Below are 13,474 nucleotides of genomic sequence, written 5' to 3' on the forward strand. Positions count from 1 at the left end.
TAAAAATAGAAAATAAAAAAAGACATAATAACAAACAAACCCTAAGCGTGGATGTTTGTTGTCAGGGCAGTGGAAGCTAATTATAGTTATGATCATAATATTTGAAATTCGCCTGTTTGCCAAAGTCCCTTCAAATTCATATCTAATGATCTATTACATAAGAGCAACACAAATGCACATTTATTTTTTTATTGTCTTGTGATTTTCTGCCAGACCGAAAAGCCCCGAGGCAAATTCTTACAGTAATTTTGTTTCTATGTCGTGGGAACTGTCGCCACCTACTGATGCCAAAATAAGACTGGATGATTCGTGTTTGCCGATCTGTGTTTGCCGAGCTCTAGCCCAGACATGAGCAGGGGCAAGTTGGTATTGAATCTGTGTTTATGTTTTTTTATAGCCATCGTCTCTTTCAGCACATCACCGTTTGATCATTTGTTACTAGTCCCTCACTTCTTTCTACTACGAGGTTTTATTTGCCGCTTGAATGTATTTTTTTCCCCCATGTATCTTGATCATTTTAATCTTGTCTCTGGCAATTCCTAAATCGTGGCAGCATTTGATTGTTTTGCGTTTCCAGTGGTGTGTGTCATTGGGTGTGCAAGTGTTTGTGTTGGGTTGAGACGGTCGGTGATGGATTGGAGGATGAGTATGAGTGTGAGGCAAGGTGCGTTTCAGTATTATTATATTACATAAAGACCTTTGTGTAACATCTTGTCTGGTTCAAACAAAGCTTGAAAGGGCTTCAGTCACCATTACCTGTATCCGCTTTAAGCCACTGTATCAATTGCAACATATCTTAAGAAATGCAGAGCTTACTAACACGATTGTTTGACCATTGTATGATATAGGAGAAGAAAAGGATGTCTATTCTATTATATACACATTCAAGAGTAAGCAGGGCCATGTTATTTCAAGACTTTCAAAGGTTATAGCATAGACTTTTTGATTAATATATTTGAATTGCGATGAGACTAGGATAAGGGACTTTAAGAGTAATGTTTGCAGCGAAAACGTCTTTGTTTAGCAGGAAAAAGGTTTTGGTGTCAGCTCTCCCTGGCAGCGAAGTGTTTGAAATACCTTTTGTCCCCCAATTTCACAACTAGGGAATCCCTATACATAGTGTGTAATTCATGTGAAGACATAAGGAAAGTCAGTGTACTTTTATGTTTGTCAGATTACACTTACATGTCACATGACTGGAAACCCAGAGGAACTAAGTGTTTCATTTCTGAACAACCACAATGGAGTCATTTCAAAGCAGTCACATTTATTTGTCTTTTTCATCACGTATGTTGAGCAGCCTGTTTTGCTACCATTGCACAGGCTTTGATAGGATTTACTATGGGTTTTTCCACAATGTTTACTAAAAAATAAATACAAGACAGTTTTCCACAGCTCAAAAAATATACAAAGGGCTGAAATTAATGTAAACTTTCTTTACATAGGAGACATTTCAACAACCTTTGAGACATTTCCAAAAGTTATTGTATTTACAGGTTTGTACAAAAACAAACAAAACAATCAAACATGTTACCTACAGTAAAGGTTGGTTTGAAGTGAAAATAAAATACTATCAAGTACCATGAATACACTAAATTTTCTTTAGTATTGGTTTTATGTTTTCAAAAACATTTCAGTCAAGTAAACAAGGAGGAAAACTGTTGATAGCCATTAACATGTCCATATTCTGCATATTCTGGCCTTTGGCAGAAGAATTTCCACTCTTGAAGTGTCCTTAGAGTGTGAATATTGTACACGTAAAGGTCTATAAATATCTCCAGATACAGCAAGAGACACATTAAACTTCACTAAAATTACATATCAGTGCAAAAAAAAAAAGAAAAAAGAAAACAAAAACTGGAATGAAGGCTCACAGGTATAATCCACTAGGTACCCTGTTATGTCTCTGCAGTAATATCATATTTGAGTCTCAAAATACATAATCTGTGTTATCTATCAAGGCCAATATCAAGCTGATATTTACAGTGCACCTACAAAAGGGACAACATGACTAAATAACTGCCATAAACACATTTTTCTTTTTACTATGTACTTTTTTCCATTGTTGCCTGTGTGGGATTTGAACTTGTAGCTTATGACTGTTTGTGCCATCATCTAATGACAACCATAAGTTCTTGTACCACTCATCTCTTTAACCAGTGTTTCAAATAATGTTTTAAAATGTGTCTCTTATAAACAAATCTGAATAAAATATATAATTTTTAAAAATACCAGCAATTAATTGTATAACTTTTGATAGGTTTTAGGCATACACCTATTCTGTATCAACTTTGCAAAAATAAATATATATGTCTTTAGATTGCTTGTGGCACAGACAATACCAGAGCCTGCTGAGTTGTATTTTAATAGAGCATTTGGTACAAAATAGCAGCAAATGCCGTGTCTCTAAAACTACAAGTTTGTTTTTGTTATTTTCTTTATTTTAGTACATCCCACTAAATCTGGAATATCACACAGAAACACTGAACTTGCAGAGGTTCGAGCTGTTTTGCCACTTATTTATTCCTGCTGAGTAAAATAAGGCATATTTGATCCTTCTGAACACATTCTGTCCACCTCTCTCAACAATTCGCAAACACACCAAGTCAGCAAACCTGAAATAACCATAATTTTTCAGATTTCTTTAAAAACGTATGACCTCCTTATTCTTCAACAGCTTTCACAACCTCCAACTGCATGATCACTCCTACTCCTGCATAAACACCTGCTAGTCTCCCGAGATTGTCAAGTTAGTGCTTGGCTTTGTTTTGTCTCGCTGCTAATTATTTGTTATTGCATGGCACTTTTCACAGGAGTTATATGCTGTTTTTGATAACGTTTAAAAAACACATTTTTTAAAAAGGACTGAATAGATTATATAAAGGCATATCATCAGCAACATGAATTGATGCAATGAAGCTTCACATTTTGTGTCTCTCATGCAGAACAGTCCTGATATCCACTCCGGGGGAATCAAAATTAGCTCTTTGAAAATACAGAAGTCTTGTCTAATTGCATAGGTATTCACAGAATACATACAGCTAATGCAATTCATTTCTTTCCATTTGAAAAAGATAACTCATAAAATGTGTTGTCGGATCATTAAGACTTTTGGGAACAAATTTGACAGTAGAAAGATCAAACATCAATGTGCCTACCGTGACTTGAGTGAAATTAAATCATAGATATTTGAACCAAATTATGCATACTCACAAACACATTAAAAGGACAATAGCGTGAAAGAAAATGTATTACGACAAACCTAAATTGATTTCCGTATCTTCTGGAAGCCAAATGAATGCCCTGATTACATATCATATCGAATTTTATCGTGGCTCCTTTATATTGAACAGTAAACTTGTGACATCTTTTCATACCTTTAGATTTTTCTCCAGCTGGACTGGACCGGTGGCTCTGATTTCTATTCTGATCCCTGCGAGGAGCGGTCATCATGGGGGCTTCCATCGGAGTTCTCTGTCTCTCCCTCTGAGATGGCCTGCATGGGAGCAGAGTACAGTCTGCCGCGCACACCATAGCGGCTGCTGTTGGCAGGTGGGGGGATTCTGGAGCGTCCCTGCCTGGAGGAAGCGGAGGAGAAAGATTTTGGAGAGAAGCCTTCGACATTGGCTTTTGGGTAAGGGCTTGAGGTCACATCTGGTCCCGACTGATTCTGCTTCTGCAGGGGTGATGCAAGCTCCTCTTGGTTTGGCTCTGAGAGGGAGTCTCCAGAGGATTTTGGAGTGATGGGGCTCTTGAGGATTTCTATAGCGGACATGCGATAACTTGAGTCTGAGCGACTCCCCTTTTTAAGCAGCAGCAATTTGAACTCCTCGTTGGAGGTGCTGGACTTCTTTGCGTTCCTATAGATGGGCCCAGGGACTTTCTGCAGGCCTGGTGGAGTCCCAGCAGAGACCACCGATACGTTGGGGCTTGCGGGACTGCTGGGCGGTGTGTTCACCGAGGAAGCACCAAGGCAGTTCCTCAAAGCCAACTCTGTGGAGTCCTTCCTTCCCAATACTTTCCTTTTGGACCTGAGAAAGAGGAAATGGACTAAAAAAAAATTGTGGAAAACGGGCAGAGACCATAAAGTATTTTCCATTTGGGCTGCTCACCTGTGTATCATCGCAAACAGGTCTTCGGTGGTCCGAGTTTTTGTGGGAGACAGAAACACGTCATCGTCTGGCTTTATTTCATCACTCAGTGGCAATGATGAATTCTCACTGGGTGTTGAGTCTGTTGACAAACATGAATATTCTCAACAAAATGTTCAAAAATAGTCACCGACACTTTGGCAGCCAAGAACCATTTCAAAATATTGCCAGGCTCCTTGTACTTTAGGAAGAGCATGCATCAAATTTCTTCACATCCATGTTATGGAGTTAAAAATTCTGAAAAGGCTGATGATGGAGCTAATATCAATATGATGCTTTGATAACAACCACTCATTGATTGTCTATACCGATAACCCTGCATGCGTGGCCATGTGGGGTGAAGGTAAGGTCAATCTCAGCCGTCAGTGGGCGAGATATGCTGTAAATCACAAGGCCACATAGAGAGACTTACAACTATAAATCTTCACGTTCTAAAGATTCACAAAGGCCAAAGAGAGAGCAACTCAGGCACATGGAGAATACATGAACTCTAGAGGAAACCCTTTTTAGAAAAATGCTGTTAGATGAGATCCCTTCAGTTGCAACTTAATTTAAAATAGATATTGGGACACCTAACATGAATATTTTATCCTAGCTGGGACATTGACATCAAGATGGCATTAAAGTCCAGCTGTAAACTTAGAATCAACATCTATCAAAGCTGCATAATCATTGCCTGTCTTGTGGAAATAGGGATAATGCTGGATTTTGCAAACTTAATATTTCAATCTAAAACCTACTAAAATGTCAAGGTAAGAAGCCATCTTATCGATTTTTTTTTTTAACTTGTGATACAAATCTTGACAAACTTAGTGTCCAGCTACCTGCATGCTAGATGTAACAAGCTGGTCGATATTTTTGAATAAGAAATTGAGAAAAATGATTGATCAGTTGAACTTTTCATTGATTTATTGGAGAGATTCTAATTTTTGCCTAACTTCCATGAATAGCTTTATAAAAAAAGAATTTTGTTGAAATACCAAAGTAAAATCCCAGTAGCAGGATGAAATGCAAAGACATTCAATTGGTCTTAAAAAAAAAAAAAAGGGCAAAAAATAACTACTAGATCATCAGCATAGTTTTGATAGGAGATGGAGAAAGTCTACTCTGTGTGAAATACAATAGAACTAAACTGAACATGAAGTGGAAAAGACAAAATAAGCAACTGGGTTGTCTTTTTTGGTACCTTGAGCAACAGAGGAGTGTATACTTCTCACTGTTAGAGAGCTCCAAGGCCAACACAAAATAATGTAGACATAGGAATGAAATCAGTCAATTACCAAATAAATCAATTGATTGATTTAGCACCGTTTCTACCACTGCCATCTCATAACAACAGGATTCGATTTGAACTGAAGCCTTTTGGTGTGGAATTCAAATATCCTCATTGTGCCTGAATGTGTTTCCGGCAATCTCTGGTGTCCTCCCACAATTCCAAAACACGCAGAAGGTAAACTGAAGACTCTAAATCGTTCAAAAATATAAATGAGTTGAGATGAATGGTTGATTATCTCTATATGTGGCCCTGGGATCAACTTGTGACTGGTCTATCAAGGTGTACCCTGCTTTTTGCCCATCATCACTCGGAATTAGCTTCATCACCCCATAACCGAGGGCAGCACAAGTGGTAAACACATTGAATGAATTTGTCCATTTTAAAGTAATGGTTCAAATCAAACCTGGACTTAAATTCTCTAACTTATTTACCAACAGCATAAAATTAGCGACACGTGGGTAAGGTAGCTCAAAGCATTGAACATTGAATAATCCAGGTTTCCACAACATTTTGTTACTAATACTTAATGGAACAGCTGCAGAAGACATTATTTATTGCGTATTAACCAGCTATTTCCCTCTCTTCCCCCATAAACATTATCATGAAAAACTTATTAAAAAAAAAGGATTAAACAGGGATTAGCTACCTTTGCTTAAGATTTCATCAGTTTTGGACTCCTTTTTGCCATCCTGATAGGCACTTTCTGCTGAAACACTTGACTTGGATAACACAAATTCTTGGGTATCTTCATTACTTTCTTGCAAAATATGGAAATGACTGTCAGCAGTAACTCTATAATCTTCATTGACTTTCTCAGCGGAACTGTGCTCAGCAGTGAGTAGACTTGTCGTTTCTGGAAAAATTTCTTCTATACATGGTTGTAAAGACTCTGACTCCGTGCAAGCTGGTGTTTGTCCAGGCTCAATGCCTTCCTCTGCCTCATGAGCCTCGGTGGTCACAGTGCTTGATGGGATATCACACTCTAGCTTTGCCACGGTGATGTTCTCTGACAGAGCTTTAGCCTCACGGATCTGGCTTTTCCACATTTCACTCTGACTTTGGGCATCTCCATGTGGAAGCTCTTCATGTGTAGTAAACAATTGTTCAAAGGACTCATTTGGGGGGGTGTGGTTTTGCTGAGAGTTGTACAAGTATGGACTGGCAAGCTCAAGTGGTTTGCTACTGGAAAGTGGGCCATCTAAGATGAGCCTTGAAGGTGTTTCATTATCACAAATTCCTTCATGCTCCTTGAAGATAGGTCGGAGCTGAACGGCATGCAGCACTGTTGGTGTGATGGACATTTGAGGGGGGTTAAACCCTTCTGAGTTGGAAGGTGTCACAGGTTTCGGTGAACCTTGATTATTGTGGTGAAGGAATTGTATTGAAGTCCTGAGAGCTGAAGCTTTGTTATTTACACCGTTAAGGGAGCTCAAGTCGAGGTGAGAGGGAGGAATTATCGGCAACTCCAGGTCTCTTTTTGATGTGGCTCCATCCCTGCAAGACACGGACGAAAGAGAGGACTTCCTCTCTGGGACTTTCGGTTTCCTCTTGCCACCAGATGGCGACAGCGGCCCAGGAAAGAAAGCTGAGGGGAACGAGGAGGTGGGAGTTTCTGACTGACTGGAGTAGCCACTAGATGGGCTAGCCAGACCAGCTAGCTTCTCTGGGGATGTTAGTTTGAAGTCCCCCTCCACTGATGGAAGAGAGGGGGTGGTTGCCCTGGAGCCAGACTGGGACGTCTGCGACTCTGAGCTTTCCTGTGACTTGATGCATTCAATAACAGTTGTCCCCGTGGCTGTGCTCGAGTTTGACAAAGATCTGTAAGGGTCACTGGATTTCAAATCATTCATGAGCCAAAGATCGGCGTAGTCTGACTGTACAACCCCCTCATCTTTGAAGGAATGTCCATCGGTTGAGCTAAAAACACCCAAGTCTGGGAGATCGACTGACCCCTCAACCCCCCACACCCTGTCGGGCTCTCTGTCCAGTGAAGAGTTTTCTGTATGACCAGGAGAGCCAGACAGAACAAGCTGCAGGTTCCTCTCCTTGGAAGATAGTGGAAGTTGTTGACCGCAGGTTATCTTTGGTTCTTTCTTTAAAGGGATGTTTCCCTCACTGCATATTTTCCTTAAGGACGAACTCCTTTTAGGGGGAGATGGCTTTGCCTTTGGTTTCCTTAGAGAGAGGCAGCGTCTCCCAAGACTCATGTGATGACTTGAGTCTAATAGGCCACAATCTGAGCCAGAGGCCGTATAGTTATAGGTGAAGCTTTTGCTACCTTTCAGACCACAGTCAAAGTGCATGGAGGTGTAGTAACCTTCAGTGTCCACGGAGTAGTGAGAAACTGTGTCTGCCTTCTCCGATATTGGCTTGTCAGAGTAACTGCTCTCACAGGTGGCCATGCTTGTGAAGCTGGGGCAACCCAAGCTGCTCTCTGCCTCTCTGATGGGCTCGGGGCTGAAATCCTGGGCGCGTGGCGTGTCGGAATTCGGGTAGCTCCACTCCCCCTCAATGGGAGTGCCGATTCCGACTTCCTCTAATATGTCCATAGCCGTGGAGGAGAAGGAGCCAGTTCGCTGACTCCTGATGCCCGGGTAGTGGTCCAGCATGAAGCCTGTCGGCTCATCGCTCGGGTGAGTAGCGGCATTGAGGGAGAGCTCCGAGTCACAGTGTGAGGAGCCGGTGAGCGGGGGAGAGGCTGCGGGTGGAATGGTTTCTGAGGTCTGGGAGGGACAAGTGGAACTGCTCCCACTCCAGTTCCCACTTGAGGACTGGTGGTCTTCTTTATGGTCCATCTGGCTTCCCAGTACTCCTGCAGCTGTGACAGAGTGTACGGGGCTGCTGAACGTGTCTGAACTGGATGACATGTCACAGCTGCCCATGTCAGCTTTCCTGGGCAGTTGAGATCTGGTCCTCTGCATCCATCTGTGCTCCGGAGTCTCTGCCAGCTGCTTGTACTTCAGGCTCCCCAGCTGTCCCCCTGACATGGTCTGGTCATCTGCACTCTCTTCCTCATCCTTCATAATTAGCTCCACAGGGGCAGGTAGGAAATCCTCAGTGTCCTCCTCATCGTCGCTGTGGTTGTGGCCTTCCATAACGCTACCATCTCGGGGGAGACTGCGGGATCGCAGACGGGCCACTGAAGCGGTGAACATGGCGTCAGAGCTGTCCTGCAGGGAGGAGATGTTGCCTGCAGACTGAGAAAGGCAAAATGGGGTACCCTGGCTGTGTTGGGCCCTGATCCTCCGGCGAGATGGCGCTCCTGAGATTAAAAAGTCTTCTGTCTGGCAACCTGAGTCTCTGGTATTGAGATGACCTGTTAGTTCCTCGCTTGAAGGAGTGATATCTAAACTGGCATGAACGATCACGGTCCGTTCTCGGGAGCTGGGAGAGTCATCAGAATCTATGTGAATGTGAGAGAAAGAGCCAGAATATTTAGAACATACAGCAAACCCCTCTGAGGAACGGTGCCATTTAACCACTTTCACTGTTTACCTAGTCAAAATCACACATAAAAACCTAAAGCCTTAAAATGTTGATAATGCTTCTCGACATCCCTGGCTCAGTCCCTCGACTCTTGTCCGTCTTTAAATACCTTATAGTGTGCTTAAAATACGCCCGCAATCCCTTCTCAGCTACGTACAATGGAGTCTTCACGTATTAAAAGCACAACGGACCTGTCGCTACGATGACAGGATGAGATTCCATCTCTAGTCATTTCGGTTTTGTTCAAATGACAACATGTATTGGTCAATATCCACTCATTTTGCTACAGTTAAACAATTTAATCAAAATTTCTTTCACACAGAAGACAAACAAGTGGGAAAAGCTACGATAACGGACATACCTAAGTCTTGTTGCACCTGTCTAGGAACACCAGCCACAGTCCTCCGTCTCCTCAACTTCCTCCTCCTCTGAAGCAGGGACTGCGAGTGAACGAGTGAGCAGCGCACACTAGCATCTCTGTCAAAGCCAACCCCTGCAATAAAGACGGGACATGTGAGGAATCTTTGTTTTCCTGTCGGCAGCAGTGATTCTCATGCCGTCTTGTAAAAAGAAAAGAACCCACAACACGCTGAACTAAATTAGATATTTGACAAAAATATCTGTTGCAAGTGGGTGACTTGTGATGAAGCCACAGTTGCTGGAGTTAGATTATAGTAATATACTTCTACCGGAATTTGTACACTGTAACCTAATGAAGTGGTACGCTACAAAAATATTACTTGAAGCCAAAACATGCAGAAAATGTCAATGAGACAAACCATAAAGTCAGCGTCTTGATGGATTTAAAACAAAACGACAAAACCTTGCAGTGAAGTGTTCTGCTTCAGCTGAGCCGCGTATCCTCCCGGTTTCCTACCCAACATACGTTATGACTATCATGTGATCGCAGGCTTTTCAGCACCATAGCAATCACTGGACTTTGCTTACAATGTGGATTTTTTCTCCTCTTAACTGTATTTCAGTCAGCAGGAGTTGTCCTATTGCTCACCCTCTGAGTCAATGCGAGGGGGGAAAAAAACATGGGAGCCTTTCAAACAATTTGGACAAAACTAATTGACATTCATGTCACAGCATCACATCTCTTTATTTAAATGCAGGAGCAATGTGTTGAAGCTCGCCATACAAAGTTAACATGCACACAAAGCATGACTTGCACATTAAGAAAGACTCCCTGCTGTAATGTTGTAGTTTTTCAATTAACTCTGCAATTTTCAAATATTTTTGCAAACAAGTCATTGCCGTCTCTTATGCAGGGAGAGTCAACTCTGAGTGACCTCGATCATGTGAGTGTTAGCTTCCCCACACTGACACAGGCTAATGTTGAGGGTCTGGGGAATGTTTAATGCAGCCAGATAAAAAAAAAACCACAGCAACATACAGCGCTTTATCAGTTTCATCTGTCTGCTTTATGGGAGGCCACAACTTGCAGACGGGGATGTTAACAAAGAAAAAAGTTTTTAAGAACAAGATAGGTCTTGAGGATTTTTGCTTAGGCAGAGTGAAATGTCTACCAGCTATAGCCTCACATTCAGTAGATGTCAACAAATCTAACCCTTTGTTCGCAAGAAGAGGAATAAACTTTTGAAGTGAAAGAAAGGACATTGTTCAAGAGCAAAAACTGATAAGAAAAAAAAAAAGAGATGTAGAAATTTACCAGTCACATTAATTGGGATGACACATGAGGTGACCACTTGGGAATTGCTTTTCATTCTTTCCTCTGGGGTGGGCAATGGCAGGGCTTTAGACCAGTTAGTCTGCTTGTCCAGGGTGGAGGGGATGTTAGGAATGGGAAACTTAGATCTGTGACCTAGAGCCACCCCATCAGTGTCAGGGTCAGAGGGTGAGGCCTGCAACAGATGGATATTTGCATGTTTAGATTGTTAAAGTTAGGTGACATTACATGAGATTCTAAAATGTGCTTGTGGAATTGCAATGAGGTGTGCGTGGAAAGCAGACGCTTATCTTTGAATTGATACATACAGTTAAGTGTTATAGTAAGCTGCTTTTTGTCCAAGAAAATATAGATGATTACACAAATGTATAAGCCTTTTCCCAGGATGAAGTTGAAATGAAAATGATCTATGAAATAATGGAAAAGTGCATGCCTGAGAGAAAATAGAAGGAGGAACAAACAATCCAGATCACTTAGTCAGCCAATTCCGTGCAAAAAAAAAAAAAAAAAGGTGGTAAAATCAAGAATTATGAGTTTGAAAAATGTTTTTGAATACTAGCTACTACAAGAGCTATTTGACCACATTGGTAACAATATCAGACCAAGTGCTGTAAGATGTAAATGAGAGAAATCATCTGTGTTAACAACACCGGTATAAGACAGACGTGACAAACTACAAAGAAAAATTTCACAACATGCCACTTTGGAAACTCTTGGTCATGCTCAGACAATCACTGGCACCAATCGGAATCATATAAGAGTCTCCGCAAATATTTGGAAGGAAATGCAACCTCAGCATCAGCTACCACACAGTCCCACCCTCTGAACAAAACACAAGTCCAGAGCAATTCTTTGTGAAGCTCCTCACACACCCAAAATGTTAATATTATGGCTTTTAGATCATCTGTAAAGGAATTTAGTCCACCAAGTTCTTACCTTGAAATCCCTGCAGAAAGGCACATGTGGAACTGGGAGTTATTCTCCGGCCTAACTGGTTCCCACCTCCCACCCCCCATTTAAAGGCAGCTTTCTAGCCTTTGTGCGCTCAGTTCCCAGCAGACCAATGAAACCCTTACAAAACATCGGCCACAAAAGACACTGGTTTCCTTGGAAACTTCTCTGAAGGAGTAGGAGATCAAATCAAAGAGAGAGTGTTTACAGCTGGTGTGCTTTGAGTACAGGAGGGTGTTTGATGGGTGTCTGATGGGTCGGTGAGTGAAGCAGAGGAAGAGATGATGAAGGACAGGGAAGTGGAGACGAAGTTCTTTTCTCCACTGTGCCCATCAGAGTGTGATATATTTGATGAATAAAGTGCAGCTTTTCGAGTAACAGGAGGCTTTTAGCTCTTTCAAGAGTAGGTGCAGCTAAGAAAATCGTAGCACAGAGGAATTATGGGTAATCACAGGCACAAGCTCAGGGAAGCCAACCCTATTATTAAAGAAACCCTGGCTGGTGGGCGGCTTTGACCATCTTTCTCAAACAAACATTCCTCACATTCTGCAAACTCAAAGTCTGGACTCTAACCCGAGTTACGGCAGGACTGGGTGATATTTAAAAAAATTGAGTTTCACAAGTACTTTTCTTATCAAAAGACGTGAAATATTAGATAGGGCGGTCAATTCAGGTAATAAACATTAATAAATGGACTGTTTCTTCATTCCTATGAGGAAAACTTTGACGATCGCTCTGAAACAACTTCAAGGATTTTAACTTTTACTTGTAAAACTTAAAAGATGGCTAATATGTTCCAATTTTTGATAATGTCTTGCTGGTTTTACATCATGTCCCCATTTGCTTTGTAAGCCATGGCATTTTCCCATGACTTGACTGAAGAATTAGCAAATTAGCAAAAAAAAAAAAAAATTGTTAATCTAGATGAAAAATCTATTATCTATGACCTACGACCAATATTTGTTTATTTGGATAATCCGTCTGTGTTACCAGTATATGAAAAAAAAAACAATTCAATATATTGCAGACAAATGATGACATATATTTGACCGGCCCTCAGCTCAAGTTACAAATAGTTTTTTTCTGTACTGGTATTTATTTATGTGTTTTCGCACCAAACAGAACTGCGCTACATGTCCTTAACTGGTGGAGCAGGACTTTTCTACTCCAGCAGAAGACCTACAAATGTTGGCATGCATTTAAAAAGAAACCTTCATGTAAATGTGAGGAAGACAGGCAAGACGGTGCAAAAGGAGATGTTACAAGAACACTGCAGTGGAAGGGAGGGACAGAGGGAGGGGACCAGTACCTTTCTGCTCCAGGGAGAGAAGTGGCAACATTCGGTAGGGGAGGAGGAGCGTGTGGTTTCAAACTGAATTACAGGGCAAAAACAAAAAAATAATAACGAATGACAAAAATGAACACAGAGATATCTGACACAAAAGAATAAGACAAAAAAAAAAAAGGGACAACACATACGTGACCTTTGAGAAGAGCAAACACTGGAATGTAAAACATATTTCAGGTGGCGTGTAATGGTGAACTTAGAACAAAAACATGATTTTTCCTGCTTTTGATCAATGAAGTATGACTTCATAGAATGGTGTAAAATACATACTCTACAAAGAGACCATGAATCACATTATTAATATTGTCCGGTTTTACATATATATCTGTGTGCTTTCACCTCTATTATGTCTTTGCGGCTGTTTGAAGCAAAGAAAATTTGAAAAAAAAAAATCACAATATACATCAAATTCACAGCAATTGTAAAGACATGTAAAGCTGCATTATAAAATGAAATCAACATCTGGAAAAACAAAACATGCCATTTTCAATGAACAAGCATCGTAGATAATCAATATGTGCATTTAAATGCATACTTAAAGAAAGAATCTGACTAAAATATTGACATAT

The 13,474-nt window shown here is 41.1% G+C and overlaps 1 protein-coding gene across 3 annotated transcripts in view; it reads right to left on the reverse strand.

Moving 5' to 3' along the window:
- Window positions 1-1,263: 1,263 nt before the first annotated feature.
- The window catches only part of nhsa (Nance-Horan syndrome a (congenital cataracts and dental anomalies)), a 59,491-nt gene continuing 47,280 nt past the window's right edge, over window positions 1,264-13,474 (reverse strand). For 2 of the 3 annotated variants that reach the window (XM_086161209.1, XM_086161211.1), the window contains exons 4-9: window positions 12,867-12,929; window positions 10,589-10,781; window positions 9,275-9,406; window positions 6,074-8,830; window positions 4,113-4,233; window positions 1,264-4,031 (exon numbers count right to left, since the gene is read on the reverse strand). In XM_086161209.1, coding sequence (XP_086017335.1) covers window positions 3,422-4,031; window positions 4,113-4,233; window positions 6,074-8,830; window positions 9,275-9,406; window positions 10,589-10,781; window positions 12,867-12,929 — 3,876 coding nt within the window. In that variant the 3' untranslated portion in view covers window positions 1,264-3,421. The remainder of the gene's footprint in view (window positions 4,032-4,112; window positions 4,234-6,073; window positions 8,831-9,274; window positions 9,407-10,588; window positions 10,782-12,866; window positions 12,930-13,474) is intronic. The other variant, XM_086161210.1, reaches the window with a different exon arrangement.

The sequence above is a fragment of the Fistularia commersonii genome, chromosome 16 (genome assembly GCF_037954325.1).
Source record: "Fistularia commersonii isolate RoL2024-O1a breed Wild chromosome 16, RoL_Fcom_v1.0, whole genome shotgun sequence".
Taxonomy (NCBI): Eukaryota; Metazoa; Chordata; class Actinopteri; order Syngnathiformes; family Fistulariidae; genus Fistularia; species Fistularia commersonii.